Below are 16,572 nucleotides of genomic sequence, written 5' to 3'. Positions count from 1 at the left end.
GAGCTGGCCCCAGGCCCAGCTCCGTCTTTTCCTCCTCATGGTGCTCAGTCAACTTCGGCCCCCTCCCCTGTAGCCCAGACCTCCCCCAGGACCTCCACCCAGTGTCCATCTTTGGCCAGCTGATTCCTCAGCTTATACTCTGTGATCCCCAGTTACAAACATGGCCTGAGCCATGGCTCAGACAGACCCTTCCAGAACCTTTAGAGAATGTATGTATGGTGAGGCCCCTCTATGCTCACACCCCCAAGCTACAGATTTGTAGGTTCTCGGATGATCATCTTTGGAGAGACATTTAGAAGCCATCTAAATGAGGTTGAACTAGATGTGAGATGGCAAATAGCATGCGTGTCGGCTTTCACCATACTGCCCATGGCAGGCATCACTAATCAATCCTCACTGCCACTACCCTCATTCCAGTCTTACCTTCTCTCACCAGACTATTGCATCAGCTTCACCTCTGGCCTCTGCCTCCATTCCAGACTCCCTCCCCAAGAGCTACTCTATATACCAGGGCTAGGTTCATCTTCCTTACATACACACCTGAGTGCTGACTCTACCACTTACTCACTGCGTACTCCTGGCTCATGTCTTCCCCTCACTGCATGTGGTATGAATTATCTCAATCTTAACAACAGTCCTGTAAAATTTGGTCTGTAACTAGCCCCCATTTTATAGATGGTTAATATCTATAAATAATAAGACAGTAACTATCTAGCACACCTACTGCCACCCTCTATTCCAACATTCAGGGCAGATATTACTGATTTTAGCCTTCTTTCCTGCTGAATTCAAATATGACCTCAAAATCTATCAGTCAATCAATATGGACACACAAGAGAAATCTAGTTAATGTAATCTAGTTAATATCCTATAAACTCTCCTTAATAGTTTCTCCATTGTAGAGATGGGAAAGGGGAAGCCCAGAGAGGTGAGAGGGGCTGTACATTTCCTAAGGACTCCATTTGCCCATCCCATACTCTGAGTGAGGTGGGAGGGAGAGGGTGGGCTGAGTTGCTGCCCCATAGACTCAACAGCCCTATAACTGGACCGACCACCAAGTTCTCCGCCCCTCCAGAAGAGGCCAAGCTGGCCCCTGACGCCTGTCTTGGCCTGGACAGGTACGGGAGGCAGATCTGAGCGACCAGTATGAGGCGGCCTGCGAGTCCGCCTGCAGCGAAGCAGAGTCGGCAGCAGCTGAGGCACTTGACTTGCCTCTGCCGAGCTACTTCCGCTCCCGCAGCCACAGCTACCTGCGCGCCATCCAGGCCGGCTGCTCGCAGGAGGAGGACAGTGTGTCCCTGCAGTCCCTTTCCCCACCACCCAGCACCAGTAGCCTCAGCAACAGTCGCACGCTTCCGAGTGAGTACCACGGTGAGGGGAGGGTATGTTGTTTTGTTTTGTTTTGTTGAGGGTGGAGGGAATAGGCAGTGGGAAATGCTGGGGAGGAATCCGTGGTGGGCTAGTCAGGCCTGGAGGGATGGTTAGGAGCAAAAGCAGGAGGCCTTCGGGCTGAACTTCCTACCAGTTGGCAAACTGGAGCTCCAATGGGGACGCTGCAAATGCCAGCACTGGTGGCCGAGGTGAGGGGGATGGAGAAGGCTCCAGGTTGTGGAATAGTACTTGGTGGCCTCTGACTGTCCAGACACTGGCTCAGAGCTGACCCCTGCTGGTAGGCGGAGCTCACTGAAGCCCTACCTACTGGTACCTGTTTGGATTAGTTCACGTAGGCACCTGTGACGAAAGCCTGAAACCTGCAGGGAAGGCAGAGCCCGCGGGGAGAAGATGGAATCTACATTGAGCCTTCTCAAAGGAGTGAGTTTGCAGGTTTCTCTCATAGTCACCATCAGGGACAAACTACCCTTCCTGATACTTGCTCTAAATCCTTTGACGATAACTCATGCAGGATCAGAGGGTAAAAAGGACCCTATGTCACAAGAACAAGCCATGAAAATCAAGAAAATCAAGACCGGGGAAAATCATAGCATAATTTCTGGTTTAGTAGAGAGAGTTTTGAGCTGACTCTGGCTAGCTGGTTCTCCTCCCTGAGCCTCAATTTCCCCATCTTTAAATAAACTGAGGCATAAGCCAGACCGCAGGAGGCTCTTCGGAAGGTGAAATTAGACTGAGCATAGAAGTGTTTAGCGGGGCCTTGCACATGGTAAAAGCTGACAAGTGGTAGCTGTTATCACTCGTTTCAGACTTGACTCTGAGCTTCCTAACCGTCGAAGCCACTTGGGGTTGGATTGCAGGAAGAGAAACAGCTGTTTCAAGTGCTCAACTGGTGTTTGCTGTTCATAAATGAACCTGAATCCTGTGGTAGTCTACACACAGGAAACCAGCTTATTGACTGAACTGGTGTTTACAGGCGGTAGAGCAAGAAACCGCTTTGTTTCACTGTTGTCTTCAAACCCTTGGTGATAGCTGGGCAGATCCCTGAGCTTTTCCAGTCACTTTTAGACTGTAAGGAACAGTCTTGTTTTCAGGTATTGAGAGTCCAGTCTGGCCTTCTTCAAATCTCATGCACCTGCAGCTAGGGCCTGACTGGGGCTGGGCATGGTGGTCGATGTCTTCTGTGTTCCGTGTTCACGAGTGGCTGTTTCAGGTCCCTCCAAGTGGGAGGGGAAGGTAGCTAGTGCAGGTGTTGTCTGGCATCAGGACTGTCTGTACGACAGATGCCACGTGCTGGCTCTTTCTCCTACGTGGTGTTTTTGGAGTTTTTCCTATCCTGCAGGGCCCGCATGGTACCTTCTTTCCTGGCATCATGGGCAGCCTCCCTCCGGCCCACTGTTTCTTATTCCCCCTCTTCTCCACCTGGTGTCCCTCCCCTTCCCCCCCACGCAGCCTCTTTTTACTGGGAAACCTGGCCTTGCAAGGCAGGTAGGTGTCTTGGGCAGGATTCTCTGGCGACAACTCCGGCCCTACTTGCTTCTTTGGCTCCCACTGAATCTGTATGAAATGAAGCCTTTGCCTTGTGGTTACAGCCTTCCTTCTAGACCTGCTGCCACATATAGGTCGCCCTGCCAGCCTCTCCATTTTTGATGTCTCCAAGCAGGTGTTGAGGACCAGGTTCTGTGATCTCCAAATCTAGGGGATCCCTGCCAGGTTCTCCCAGGCAGCCCTCTAATGTCCCATAGGAGCCTCAGGTTAAAGGATTAGATTTCCCACATCATCAGGCCCATGAGAAGTTCTCTAAGCACGAGGTGGGCCTGGGGGCACATAGCACCCCAGCAATTTTCTTCAAATAAACCCTCATTCACCGATCTCCCCCAACCCGAGTCGCTCATGAATGGGCTGAGGATGAGAATGAGCTACATGTCCCAGAACTGTTTAGGTCCCTCTATTGGTCAGCTGTTGCTAGACTAGTGCCATATAACAAACAACCACAAAATTGGCGCAATACAACAGTTAACATTTATTTCTTGCTCCCAAGTTTGTGAATCAGCTGGGACAGCTGTGTTCCATATTGTCTCTCATCTTCCTCCTGGGACTGAAGGGTCCTCCTGGGATCAGTGGCCTAGCCAGGGCATGTTCTTCTCATGGTGATGGCAGAAGCACAAGAGAGCAAGCCTAACAACACAAGCACATTTCAAGGCCCCTGCTTGCATAATATCTGCTAAAATCCTATTGGCTAACACAAGTCATGTGACTGAGCTCAAAGACTAGGGATGGAAGAGTACCCTCCCACCTTTGTGTCAGAAACTGTATTTATATGGCAAGGGGTGTGGATACAGGGAGGAGTGAAGAATCAGGGTAATTCAATCTACCACAGCCCACTCTCTTGGCCACATTTATTCAGAAAATATGCTTATCCTCAAGACCCCCCAAAGTCTCATCTAATCATAACATAAAGATCTTATGATTTATATCAGGTCTGGATATGACTCCTCCTGACTGAGTGACCCAAATTCTAAACAGAAAATTACCCACCTCCCACCCCACACACATCCAGCACACATTGGTGAAGTAGGGACAGGATAACTGCAATTCACACCCCTGTTCAGAAAGGGAGAAGGAATTCAGACACCGATCCATGGTAATTCTGAAGTCCTTCTGGGCAAATGTTGGGCAAACACTCTAGGATAGGGAATATTCCTTGATTAGCTCCGTGCTCTATTCCCTGGAGCTGACTCCCCTAATCCATTGTTCCATTGTTCTCTGGAGCTCTTGGCTCTGCTCTCTGAAAGCCCTTCCTTTTCTAGTAGCCTTTTTGGCTACTTCTGAAGAGAACAGTGAAGGCTATGCCCTTTGGGCAGCTGAACAGCTTTCTTAGCCTGCTTCCTCCCTGAAGAGAGTTAGGGACCCAGGTATCTCTTTATATCCCGAATGGTCTCAGTCCCTTTAGCCTAAGTTGATCGCAGTTTTGGCTACACACCTACCTCAAACACTTGATGGGTTTTCTATGTATTTGATTCCACTTAACTCCGTATGCCAAAAACCACACCCACAATTATTTTTGTCATACCAGTCTCTCTAGATTCAATTATGACTACTTTGGGTACATCAGGCTTCTATGGGGCCAAGCCCTTTAAGCTTTCTGGAAGCCCTTTTGAGCAGCTGAGAGCATCTCTTAGATGGTAGCTTATTATTTTAGAATATTAATAAAAGATGTTACAGCCACACCCTTGATTTGATCTGGTCCACATGCTGCATCTTAACTAGCCATGACCTTGGTTTGATCTGTCTTAATTTGAGAATGATTTACTGGCAGGAGAAGCTGGAGTTGACATATATTTTCCAACTCAGCAGGTTCTGGGCCCTCTGTATTTCTTTAAACACTCTCTGCCCTGTGACAATCCCTATTTCTTTTATGAGTTCACGTTCTTGTAGTCCTTATCAAATGCAGCCCACAGGAGCCAGCTTTGGCTTTCAGAATTTTGCCGGGAAACTATCTTGCCCAGATCTACTTGCTCTCTTCAAGTTACTGTTGAAGACTGACAGTTTTACCAAGCATTTCATCTCTACATAATATGGGTCACCTTTTTTTCAAGCCTCCTGTAACATTTTACCTACTGCTCACCACTTGGTCCTAATGCTACATATTTTTGTTGCTAACACATGCCACTCTTGGTACCAATTTCGGTATCCATCAGCTATTATCACAATCATGCTGTGTAACAAACAGGCACATAATTTCAGTGGTACACGATAACACATTTGTTCTCATTCATGAATGTTTATGTCGGCTGGTTCTGCTCTGCATGTCCTACATCCTCCCCTGGAACCAAAGGATGCTCCTGGAATCACTGGCCTAGCCAGGGCATGCTCTTCTCATGGAGGTGCAGAAGTATAAGAGGGCAAACCCCACTTGACAAGCACGTTTCAAATCTCTGGGTCACATTTGGTTGGTCAAAGGAACTCACATGAGGCCAAGGTCCAAGGAAATACATGCCACCTTTTGTGGGAGAAACTACAGTTACATGGCAAAGGGCATGAATTTAGGGAAAGACTAGGAATTGAGGCCAATAATTCAGTCAGTCATAGACACACACACCCCCACCCCCGCACCGAACCCCACCTCAACATCCACATGGGTGATCCAGCCTCTGGCTATAAATGTAGGAGGGATGTGGGCCTCCAGTGATTCTCAGTTGGGGCTTTAGCCCAAACCAGAACACTCAAGAAAGTATCATAGTGACATCGGACCCCCACCCAGGCATGTGTGCATACACGCACCTACTTAGATTGTATAAAGTTTTGCACCCTTAGACCTATACATAACATACATAAAAACGCATGCACACTGATATTCTCATAGGTACACAGCATCTCTACATACACCCGCACATGTGCTCACACACGTGTCCCCCCTTCAAAGCTCACGCCATCTCCACACCTATGAGGAAATCATGCCTCTAGCAGAGTGGAGCCACCGTAAAGTTTCCCCAGTCAGCCCTCCCCCCAGGTCTCCGCAGTGACCGCACATACTTGCTGCTCTCCCCTCCCCCCTCTGATCCCCTCATGCTCCTAAACTCATCTACCTCACGGGGAAAACCAAAGCCACCAGATTTTCAAAACTGTACCCAGAGTTGCAGCTGGTACCTTTGTGTCGGGTTAGGAAAGGGTGCCCCCTGCCCAAACACTTAACTCCTATCTCTTGAAAAATTGTCATGATGTACAATTTTCATTAGAGTAAGGTCCTTTACTGCCATCTGCCAGAGATTTGTCATAATAAATATAAAATTCAATTATGTCTTCGTTGTGAACGACACACCCCCTCACATATGGCATCCTTAATCAGTGTAAAACTTGCACAGCCATACATGGCAGTCCGGCTCATAAGCACCTCCCTCCATACGGATACACACCAGCACCCAGGCACACCCTCACTCAGCCAGTCTCCCCACAGAGGTCACCCTGCTCAAAGCGCCGGCTCTCCTCAGCATCTGTCCCCAAGGAGTAAGCAGTCTGGGCCGCCACCACCATCACCACCACCACCTAGGGCTGTTCTGAGCCCCCAAGTTGCTGAGGGGCGTGGAAGCTCTTTGTTATTCTCACATGGGCACATATGCAGGCAGGCGGGTAGGTGTGGGGGATGGTAATGAGGCAGTGAGAGCCTGGACGGGCGGCCCCCCTGGAATGGCCATGGGCAGGGCATGGAGTGCCCACCCACCCACCCATTCAGAGCTGGCCAGCTTCCCAGCTGCTAGTACTGCCACTGCCACCCTCTCCTTCCCTCCCCCTTTCTGACCCAGATTCCACGTTCCAGAAATAGCTCTGGCAGGTGACTGGCAGGCTGGGTCAGCTCCAGCTGGGATAGTGGGGGAAGCAGCAGTTTTGCTCATCTATATGCCCCTCCCGAGTCAAAGGCCCTACCTGGGAGGCGCTACAGGGGTGCCGTCACCCCTCAGTCGGCCTCATCCTGCCTCCTCTCTCTGCCTGAGAAAGAACAGAGAAAACCCTCCCTCCCACTCCCTCCCTTCCCTTCCTCTGCCCGTCTCCCAGTCGTGCTCATTCTCCTCTCCCTCCTCCCTTTCTCCATCCCTTTCTTCCATCTGCCCGTCTCCGCCCTCCCATCTCTGTCTCCACCATCTTAGCCTTCTGTGCCCCGTAGCTGTTTCTCCCCTCATCCTTTCGCCATTTCTTTCCTCACAGCTTCTAGCCCTCCTCCCTCCCCAGCCTCCTTGTCTCTCTCCCACTCCCACTGAGCCACAAGGGAGGCTGTGACATCACCTCAAGCGTGGTGCTGCTGCGGGGACACCCTCATTCTTGCCAGCTGCATTCTCTGCACCTGGGTACACGTGTGTACACACACACACAGGTCCACACACTTGGGGTCACTCCCTGGCAGGCTTGCAGCTCTAGGCTGAGCTGGGTATTCCTGGCCTGGGAAACACCCTTGCTGAGGGGCCCTGTGTTCTAGTTTTACCTCTGTTGTGTCACTCTGGGCGGGTCCCGGCCCCTTCCTGTGCCTCAAATTCTCCATCTATATTGTGAGGCGTGGGTTTGGGGATCCTTGAACACCTCCTATCTGAGTCACAAAATGCTTTGTCCTCCCCTCTTTGTCCCCTTTCTACTCCCCCAGAATTCTCCCAGTTTCTCCTCTGATTCACTCCGCCTCCATAGCCACAAGAAAGGAGGCTGACAAGATTCTGTTAAGCAGTCAACCCGCCCAGTCAGCCTGTCCTCAAACCCTCTCCCAGGCCAGGCCCTCCGCAATCTCTGGTTATTACACCACAGCCTCCTGTCACATTGGACACTCCAATCCCCAGTGTCAGGGCTGACAGCAACCTCAAATACCATCATGTCCAAAGATGCAAATAGACTTCAATTCATGTGTCATCTCTGATCCATGGAGCTCAGGACTGAGATTTAGTTAATCAGAGAAGTGTGCCACCATCGATTGGTGATGTCTGCCAGGATAGTTGCGCATATCTGACATTCCTGATTTAACCATTAACCTCTCACATACACAAGTGCATATACACGTTTGCAGAGATTTTACACAGACTCTGCAGCCGAGAAAAGGTGAGTGTCAAGTCAAGATCACCCAGTTAGTAGGTCAAGCAGTTGTTTTCCACCTGGGTCTGCCTGATCTGAGTTCGCCATTATCGTGTGTGCGGGGGAGCCACCCAAGGTCCTGGTAAAGAGGTGCAGTATGGTCACAGAGTTTCATGGAGAATTATGTGGCAACATTGGCAGGAGGGATTGGAGGCTGGTATAGTGGTCCAGGCAAGACACAGTGAGGTCTGGGCAGGGGCCACAAGGTCTGAGAGTAATGGGAAGACCTAGGAGGTCTTCCCAGGGTGCATGATAAGGAGCCGGAATCCCCTAATGCTGAAATAGGCACTCTCCACAGAGGGCACGGGGCAGAAGCAGCTTCCTCTCCAGGCTCCGCTGGGCCTCGGACTAGGACAGTCCTGGTTAATTGAGTATCTACTATATGCTCACTGCATGGATAGTCACTCTTCTAAATCCCATGTTTAGACCCATTGAGCCTTCTGGCAGAAATAGTGATTGGGTTTGAGGGCTGATGGGTAGGCCAGGAACCCCAGGTTTGAAATTCTTGGACAAGACAGAGGCAGTCCTTACACTACTTGACGGGTAGAGAAATCACAGCAAACGAGGAGGAACTAAACTGTTTAAACCCCACCTTGGAGGCCCTACGGTGTGGTCATTGAGGACACGAGCCTTGCAATCAGACCATTTACTAACTAGATGCTTATTGATCACCTACAATGGGCCACGCTGAGCTCTAGGCACCAGACACGTAGGTGAACAAAACAGAAACCCCTGCCTCAAAGTACATGGGGGTGAGGGGAGAGGCAGACAAAACCATAAGCATAAGTAACACAAGTAAGTATGTAGTTTCTTGGGAAGTAGCATGTAGGGTAAGGAGTCTGGGAGCGCTGGTAGGGTGCGGGGAGGGGTATTGTAGCATAAACAGGGGTAACTAGGGTAGAACATTGAGAAAGACGTCTGAGCAGACTTGAAGTGAGGGAACCAGTTGTGCTGAGGACGGATGCCAGGCGGGGGGAGGAGTGGTACGAAGGCCTGCGGTAGGAGGGTGCCTGGTGTGTTGGAAGAGGAGCAGGGGCCAGCGGGGCTGGGGCAGAGCAAGCCCGAGTCAGGCTCATGTGTATGGGCTTCATGAATTTTTTCTAAGTACATCAATTTAAAGATAAACACTAAGTGAATAGTACAGGTGTAGCATAGTGACTGGGACTAGGACGAAGTAAGGGAGTATTTTCGGTCTTAGGGCTGCGCCTGGCATCAAATTGGCCCAATAACCCTCAGTTGCCTTTGTTATTATTATTAGGCCTTTATGCAGAAATCACGAGTGGTTTCAAAAACATTATCATCTTCAGTAAGATTTTTTTTTTTCCATCTTCCATTTGGAAAAGCGATGCAGAGAGAAGGGAAGGGAGGTGCCTAGGCCACCCAGCAAGGCAGGTTGGGGTACAGGAGCTGGGTCTGTGGATGGCAGACCTACTGTAGTGCAGCCTGGGGGATGAGGCCCGCAAGGAAACAGCTCTGGGCCGGGGCTGTGAGGAGGAGGTAACTCGCAGGGGAGAAGCAGGGTACTGGCAGGGCCATGAGGCTAGAAGAAAATGATTTATGAAGTCAGGCAGCGCCTACTACTGCACGTGCCCTCCAGGGCACCGTAGGTGTGCTGGGTTTATTTTGCCAAGGAGGAAACGAAGGCTCAGGGAGGTTAATTGAGCATCCAAGGTCACACAGCCCTCCAGAGGCTGAGCTGCGACTCGAACCCAACCTGGAGGATTACGGATGAGAAAGACAAAGTGAGGATGGAGCAGCGGGGACAACTAAAAACACTTAGGACATAGAATCGGTAGTACTTGAGGTCTAATTTTACCGTACTGGGGTAGAAAGACCACCTCAGGCTGCTTGCTCTGAGCCTCGGTTTCCCCCAGGAGCGGCAACATGTCGCAGTGGTAAACGGGGGCGAACTCTCCGGATCCGAACTCTCCGGATCCGCGTCCCGCACTGAGCATGCGTCCCATTCCAGCTGGAACTGGTTTGGCGGGACAGCGTGAGGGGCGGAGCTCCCTGTGCCGACGTGGGGGCGCGCTCCCTCTCACGGTCGGTCGACTGGGGCTGAGCGCCCCGCGCGCGTGCGTACCAGCCCAGCCCCGGGCGCGCGACGGGCCACGTGCCGAGCGGCCTGCGCGCGCCCCCGCTAGCCCCACAGAGTCCTGGGCGACGCGCGAGCGCGGCTGACGCGAGGGGCGGGGCGAGGCGGGGCCGACGCGGGGCTTTAACTCAGAGGCCCCGCCCCTCGGGCGTACAAAACCGGAGCCTCGGGCCGGGCCGCGTGAGGGAGGAGGGTGAGTGCCCGCCGCTGGCCGCAGCTGCCGCCAGCCCGTCCGTCACTCCGTCCGTCTGTCCGGTCCACGTCGTCGCCGCCGCCTCCTCAGCCCGGACGCCCGGGGCCCGCCCAGCGCCGCCCGGAGCAGCCGCGGCCCCGCGAGGAGACGGGCGCCGCCCCCGCCCGGCCCTGCCCCCGCCCTCCTCCCCGTCTGTCCGTCCGTCCGTCCACCCGCCCGCTAGCATTTCCGTCCCTCTATCCGGCCGCCAGCCCTCGTGCCCGTCTCCCCGCTCTGCTCGCTTTGTCTCTCCCTGGCTCGCTGTCTCTTTGTCTCTGCCCTCACGCTGCCTCGCAGCCCCTCCCTCACTCCCGGATCTCGGGTCCCCTTCAGCGCTCTCCTCTCATCCCTCAGAGCCTCCCTTTCTGAGCGCCCCCATTCGTCAGGACTCCCCTCAGAGCATCCCCACATCTTTGGGGCTTTTCCTTCAGAACACCCTCCACACCCCCAGGGCGCCCCTTTGAGCTTCCCGCACATCCTTTGGGTGCTTTCCCTTCCATCTGCACCCCCAGACCCCTGGGGTCTTGCCTCCTCTTAGCCCTCATTTCCTCAGGATTTTCCCTCTTTTGGTGTCTCCCCCATACGCTGGGACCTCCGAGATCCCTTGGGGTCTCTCTCCTTGGGACCCCCAAAAGCTGCCCAGGTCCCCGACTTCACCGCCCCTCCCTTCCCTGGGTTTGTCCCCTGTCGCTGTCTCTCCTTGTTCTCTCTCAGGCCTCTGCGAACCCCGCTCCCATTTCTCTGGATCGGGTCCCCTGCTTTGCTCTCCCTGCTTCTGTCTGCCCCCACGTCTGTCTCGGTGGTCTCACCACTCGCTGTCTCTTGCGCTGAAGGCCCCCTTTTGAACCTGCTCCTTTGCCCAGAGCTCTTGCTCCCCACGCTTTCTCTGCCCCAGCCCCCTGTCTCCCCTTCTTTCTGCACCCGTGTCTCTCCCTTTCCCCCTTTTTCTGTCTTTGCCGGTCTCTGGGTCTCTGACCCCCATCCGGCCCTCATGGCTTTGTGTCTGGAGCTCTTGAAGCAATGTGAGTGGTGGGGTGTCCGGGTCGGGCCGGAGTCCGCCCGCAGGCTGGCCGCGGCCAAGGCTCCGTGGGGTTGGCGCTGGGGCGAGGGCTGGCACTGGGGCAGGGGGCTCTGGGCCTCCCAACGAAGGGGGCAAGGAGGGAGGGGCCAGGCCATCTGGCAGAGGTGGGAGTGGGGGGCCTTCCTGCTCTGAGGCTTCTGCTTTGGTTGCTTGAGTGTGTGGAGGGTGCCATGGGCTGGGCCTCCCTGCCCGCTTGGCCCTGCATGGCCTGGCACTTTGTGATCGCTGGTGGGCAGGCCTGGGCTATTTTGGAGCCGGCAGGATGTGATATCACTTGGGCGCTTATTTAGACCCAGCTGAGGGTGGGGGCTGCGTTCTTGCCAACTTGAGTAATGAAATTTTGTAAGGAGCTGTGGCCTCCTAGGCAGCTGGGCAGTGGGGGTTTGTGACCAGAACTTTGCAGGCCACCAGACTGGGCAGGTGAACAAGGATCTGTGCTGCCCTGGTGTGGTTGAAACTGTCCGTGAGGAGGAGGGGAAAGGTGTTCGTCATCTAACCCCCTTGAATATTAGGTTGGGTAGTTCAAGAACTCTGGGGCCTTGGTTCTGCCAGCTTCAAGCTGTGTGACCTTGAGTGAGACTTGATGTCTCCAAGCCTCAGTTTTCCCATCTGTAAAAAGGGGATAATTGTGCCAGCCTCCCAAGGTTGCCTTGATCAAATGAAACATCTGTAGATATGCTTTGTGAACTGGCACCCTGTCTAAACGGAGCCCCACAAAGAAAAAGCCACTTCCCCAGAGTACACAGCTAGTTCGTGGCAGAGCTGGGACAGAGAGCGGACCCGGGAATGCCCATCCAGAGTTCTTTACCATCCACTGCATTGCCATCTTATTCAGGAATACACCTGCCCTGCTGATAGGACAGCAGATAGGCTGTCCCTTATTTATACCCTGATTCCTGGTTCTTTGTTCGTTTGTAAAGATAGGCAGGTGTGCCCAGCTGGATGTCTGTGCTGGGAGACAGCTGGATTTTCCATGTTCTGTCCCATTATTATTTAAGGTGGGCCCTGCTTGGCCCGTGACATTTGGGAATAGCCATTTTGTAGCTGTAAGCCCTGGCTGTTTTTCCTGCTTCCCTATAGAGTGGGAAAACAAAGACCCCCGTCGAGAGAGGCTCACAGTAGAGGCTCACAGAAGCTCACAGACCCACAGTAGACGGCTGGGATCTGTTGTCAGGAAGCCTGGGATGTCCCAGAACTTTGGAGCAGGAGATGAGATCTGCTCTTGTAGCCCCCTTGTCTTATGGATGAGGCCCAGAAGGGCCAGGGACCCGTAGAGGATCAAGCCAGGACTCCTGGGTCCTGTTCCATGGCACTGCCTCTGAGGAGGTCACTGTCAGGCTGGTGCCACCTGCCCACAGTTGTGTAATGACAATTGGTAACACCCATTGACCTTTCACTGTGGGCCTGTGCTGGCACACTACACAGACTGCTTGCAGCGGAGAGGAGAGGGGGCTTGGTTCCTGGCCTAGACGTGAGGGATGAGAGTTCTGGTCCCCATCCATATCTCACGCACTCTCAGGAAGCCACTTTCCTCTGGCCTTCAGCTTCCCTGCCTGTAAAACGGGGATAATAATCCTTGTCCTAAGACTGGTTCTGAAATCATGGAATTCCGAAAGAAATTCTGTGAGGGAGAATGCCAAGGCTCTGTTCCTGGCTCTAATGCTAAGATGCTGTGTGACTTTAGACAACAGTCCTCCTCTCTGTATTTTTCCTTCTGAAAAATTAGGGAGTTGGACGCGGTCTCTTAGTTGCTTCCAGCTCTGACATTTAAGGATTCTAAGATAACTCAAAGGTCACCTATTTGTACCTGCGTCTCATCTTACCTGTTACAAATGTGCTTAATCACAGAGTAAGGAGAATGGACCGAGTGCTCCCAGATGGGTGCTGAGGATGTGCTGTGGGGTTTCATAGGAGAGAAGTTCTGTCTGGATCAGAAAGGAAACCAAGAGAAGGCAGTACTTGAGCTGGGCCTCTATACAGGCATGTGCTTCTGCCTCTTACCCAGGCTACCTTGGATATTGTGGGTTCAATCGCAGACCATTGCAGTAAAGATAGTCATAATCTTTTTGTTGGTGGAGGGTCTTGCGTTTAATTGTAAAAAGTGTAACATCTGTGAAGTGCAATAAAATGAGGTGTACCTGTACACACTTTTCCAGAGAGTAGAAATAGTGTCGATTTTAGAGCCACAAACACGTGGTTTTAATCAGTCTCCATCACTCGCTGCCTGTGTAATCTTGGTCAAGTTACTTTCTTTGAGCTTCAGTTTCCTTATCTGGACTCAAGATTATCATACTTACACTGTAGGATTGTGGTGAGGATTAAGTGAGATTATATATATGAAACATCTAGTACACAGTAGGCACTTAGTAAACATGAGCTTTCACCTCCCAATGATATCTGGATCACATCCCTTTTTGTGGGAACAAGATGGGGCCCAGCCTCTCCCCCCACCCCCTGTGGTTGGGGTTCAGGTAACTTGGAAAGCACCTTCTGTCTGTGTTAATAAATAGGAGTAATCCTCTGATCTCTCACTGGCTGTGTGAGGCTTTGTATAATCTGCCAGGCTCTTTCCTGACCATTGTTCCCCACAACAGTCCTAGGAGGAAGTCAGAAGCCTGAGGAGTTCTCCATTTCATAGGTGAATGAAGAATAGGGGGCCCAGAGAGGAACGGGGACCTGCTCAGGGTTCCACAGCATGGCAGTGTGGAAGGAGGCAGGCTTGAGCCAAGCCTCTTTTCTTCACCCACAGCCCACAGCATTGATCCACATTGTTTCTGCCTGGTAGCCTATCCCTCAGGGCGCCTTCTCTGGGTCTGGCATCTGTTCTGCAAGGAGGGTTTGCTTGACATTTTCCCAGCCTCTGAGCTCATCTCATATTTAACGGGACTAGCTGGAGGCTGGGTGGGGACTGAGTCACCACCTTCCCTGGTTTTCTCATCCTGAGTAGCAACCAACCAGACACACCCAGAGGGCCACTGCCAGAGCGTGCTGGTTGTAGAAAACACCACAGGCTTTCCTCCCAGAGCTCAGATGAGCTCAGGAATGTCTCCCTGGGCTCCTGGGAAGCCAGGAGGCTACAGTGGTGCCCTATGTATTTTTTCATTCCCCAAGGATCTGGAAGCACAAGCCACATTGGCCTGGCCTTTCTTGCTCTAAGCCTTTATCTGTGCTGTACCCTCCCCCTATGGTGCTCTCCCCTTCAGGGCCCACATTGTCAAATTCCACCTCCCCCAGGAAGTGTCTGCTGCTTCTGGAGTCAGACTGTGAATTCAGTCCCAGGTCCACACTTACTGAAAGTGTGACCTTCACAGGTCACTTTACCGCTGGGCATCAATTTCCTCATATATCCAATTTAGGTTCCTCATCTTTATCAAGTTCATGTTCCTGAGTTGCATCCCCAAAGACTCTCATTTGGCAGGTCTGAGGGCAGGAATCAGCTTTTTAAACCAGCCCTCCAGTGGGGTCTGCTGCTGAGAGCCTGTGGGCCACAGTCTGGGAAAAGCTGAACTGAGAGTTTCCTGTGTTTCTATTACAGCTTGGCTTGCCTGCTGTGTGACCTTGAATTGGTCAACTTTTTGTGCCTCGGTTTTCTTCCTTGTCAAATTGGGGTGGAAATACCTACCTCACAGGTTGCTGTGAGGATGAGAACTCATGTGGTAAAGGCCCTCAAGAAGTGGGAACCTGTCTGCTACACGGCTGTTCACTGGGTCTGCAGGTCTGTGCTAAGCAGATAATGGCATCACCTCTGCATTATTTGCAGCAAGCCTTTGATGCGGTACCAATATGATCCCCAGCTTACAGCTGAGGAAACTGGCCTCCGGTTATTGTCTTTGTTTTGGCAGAATTGGTTGTTTCCAAAAGCAAGTGACCCTTCCCCTGCTTAGCTCTGGCAGCAGATAGTCAGACCTGGCCAGGGTAAGGGCTGTGGAATTGAACACCTGAGCAGGGATGCGATCCAGTCGTCAGCAGCAATTGAATGCAGTTGATGAGGTGTGCGGTGTGGGTGCTGCTGAGGCTGCAGGTTGCCCAGTCTTGACTGTGGCTGCCTCCCCTTCCTCAGCCTGTGTGGGAATCAGCTGGTTTCTCACCCACCCACTCCTGGGAAACAAGTCTCCCTTAAAGACAAGTAAAAGCCATATTCTAGTGCTAAAAGATCATTGTTTCTTATTTCACAATAAGGAAACGGGCCCAGGGAGGGGGCAGACAGAGATGTGTCTAGGATCCCAGAGCAAGACCATGCCAGGGCCCTGCCTCATCACGCAGGTTTCCTGCATTTCTGTAAATCACCGGCCCAGTGCAGAGCAGAGCACCAAGGTCTGGTGTGGCCAGTGAACAGTTTCCTTACAGGACAAGATCAAGAGAAGTGGTCCCAAGTGGTCGGAGCTAGACTCGGCTCAGCCTAGAGTCGAACTAGGCTTGGAAAACACTTCCTGACCAGGGGTCTGCCCTCCTAGCCCTGGCCAGGCTCTCAGAGGATGGGAAAGAACAGACAGGGCCGCCGCCCCTGGGAACTTAGTCTGACAAGAGAGACACAGCTACAATAATGAGAGACTGTGTGACAGTCTGTAATTAAGCGTGTGCTGAGGAAAAGCATTGTCTGAGAAGGAAGAAGTGAGCGTGAGCCAGAGTAAACAAGAGTCCTCTTGATGGGGGACTGGATTCAAAGAGGGTGGGGCTGACATCCCAGGGAATGGTTTGTGCAGTGAGAGGTGAGGGGTCTGGAAGGTAAACACTTACTTAGGAAACCAGTGAGTAGACTTGTTTTGCTTCTGCGTCAGGGCTCTGAGTAAAAAATCTGGGAGGGACTGGGAAGTTGTAGGAAGCGTTGGTTGAGCATCAGCTGAAAAACAGAGGCTTTGGGGAGCCATGGAAGGTTTCAGAGGACTGGTAGTACAACGAGAGGATTTTTTTCAAGAAGATGAATCAGGCTGGGTGAATTGTAATGAATGAAATTGACTACAGGGAGGAAACTTTCCAGGCATCCAGATGACAGAAGAGGGTGAGGTTCGGGTGGAGCCCATGGGGGTGGGAAGGGCCAATTGGGATGACAGGATGTTGTGCTCCCTGAGGAGAGCTCAAGGGGGGGGGGGGGGGGCAGAGAGAAGTTGTTCGGTGTTGCTGATTTGGGGCAAGAAATAATAGTCTAAGCACATTGCTTGTACACCT

General features: G+C 52.3%; 1 protein-coding gene across 9 annotated transcripts in view; it reads left to right on the top strand.

The window, feature by feature from the left end:
• The window catches only part of DLGAP4 (DLG associated protein 4), a 234,140-nt gene that overhangs the window by 161,719 nt on the left and 55,849 nt on the right, over window positions 1-16,572 (top strand). For 8 of the 9 annotated variants that reach the window (XM_074317780.2, XM_074317784.2, XM_074317781.2 and 5 more), the window contains one exon: window positions 1,119-1,359. In XM_074317780.2, the coding sequence (XP_074173881.2) occupies window positions 1,119-1,359 (241 nt within the window). Of the gene's footprint in view, window positions 1-1,118; window positions 1,360-10,275; window positions 11,348-16,572 lie in introns of those variants that run through there. The other variant, XM_019732803.3, reaches the window with a different exon arrangement.

The sequence above is a fragment of the Rhinolophus sinicus genome, chromosome 13, assembly GCF_057876585.1.
Source record: "Rhinolophus sinicus isolate RSI-liver-muscle chromosome 13, RSI-T2T, whole genome shotgun sequence".
Lineage (NCBI taxonomy): Eukaryota > Metazoa > Chordata > Mammalia > Chiroptera > Rhinolophidae > Rhinolophus > Rhinolophus sinicus.
Note: the sequence above shows the minus strand (reverse complement) of the source record. Positions and strands in the feature narration are given on the sequence as shown.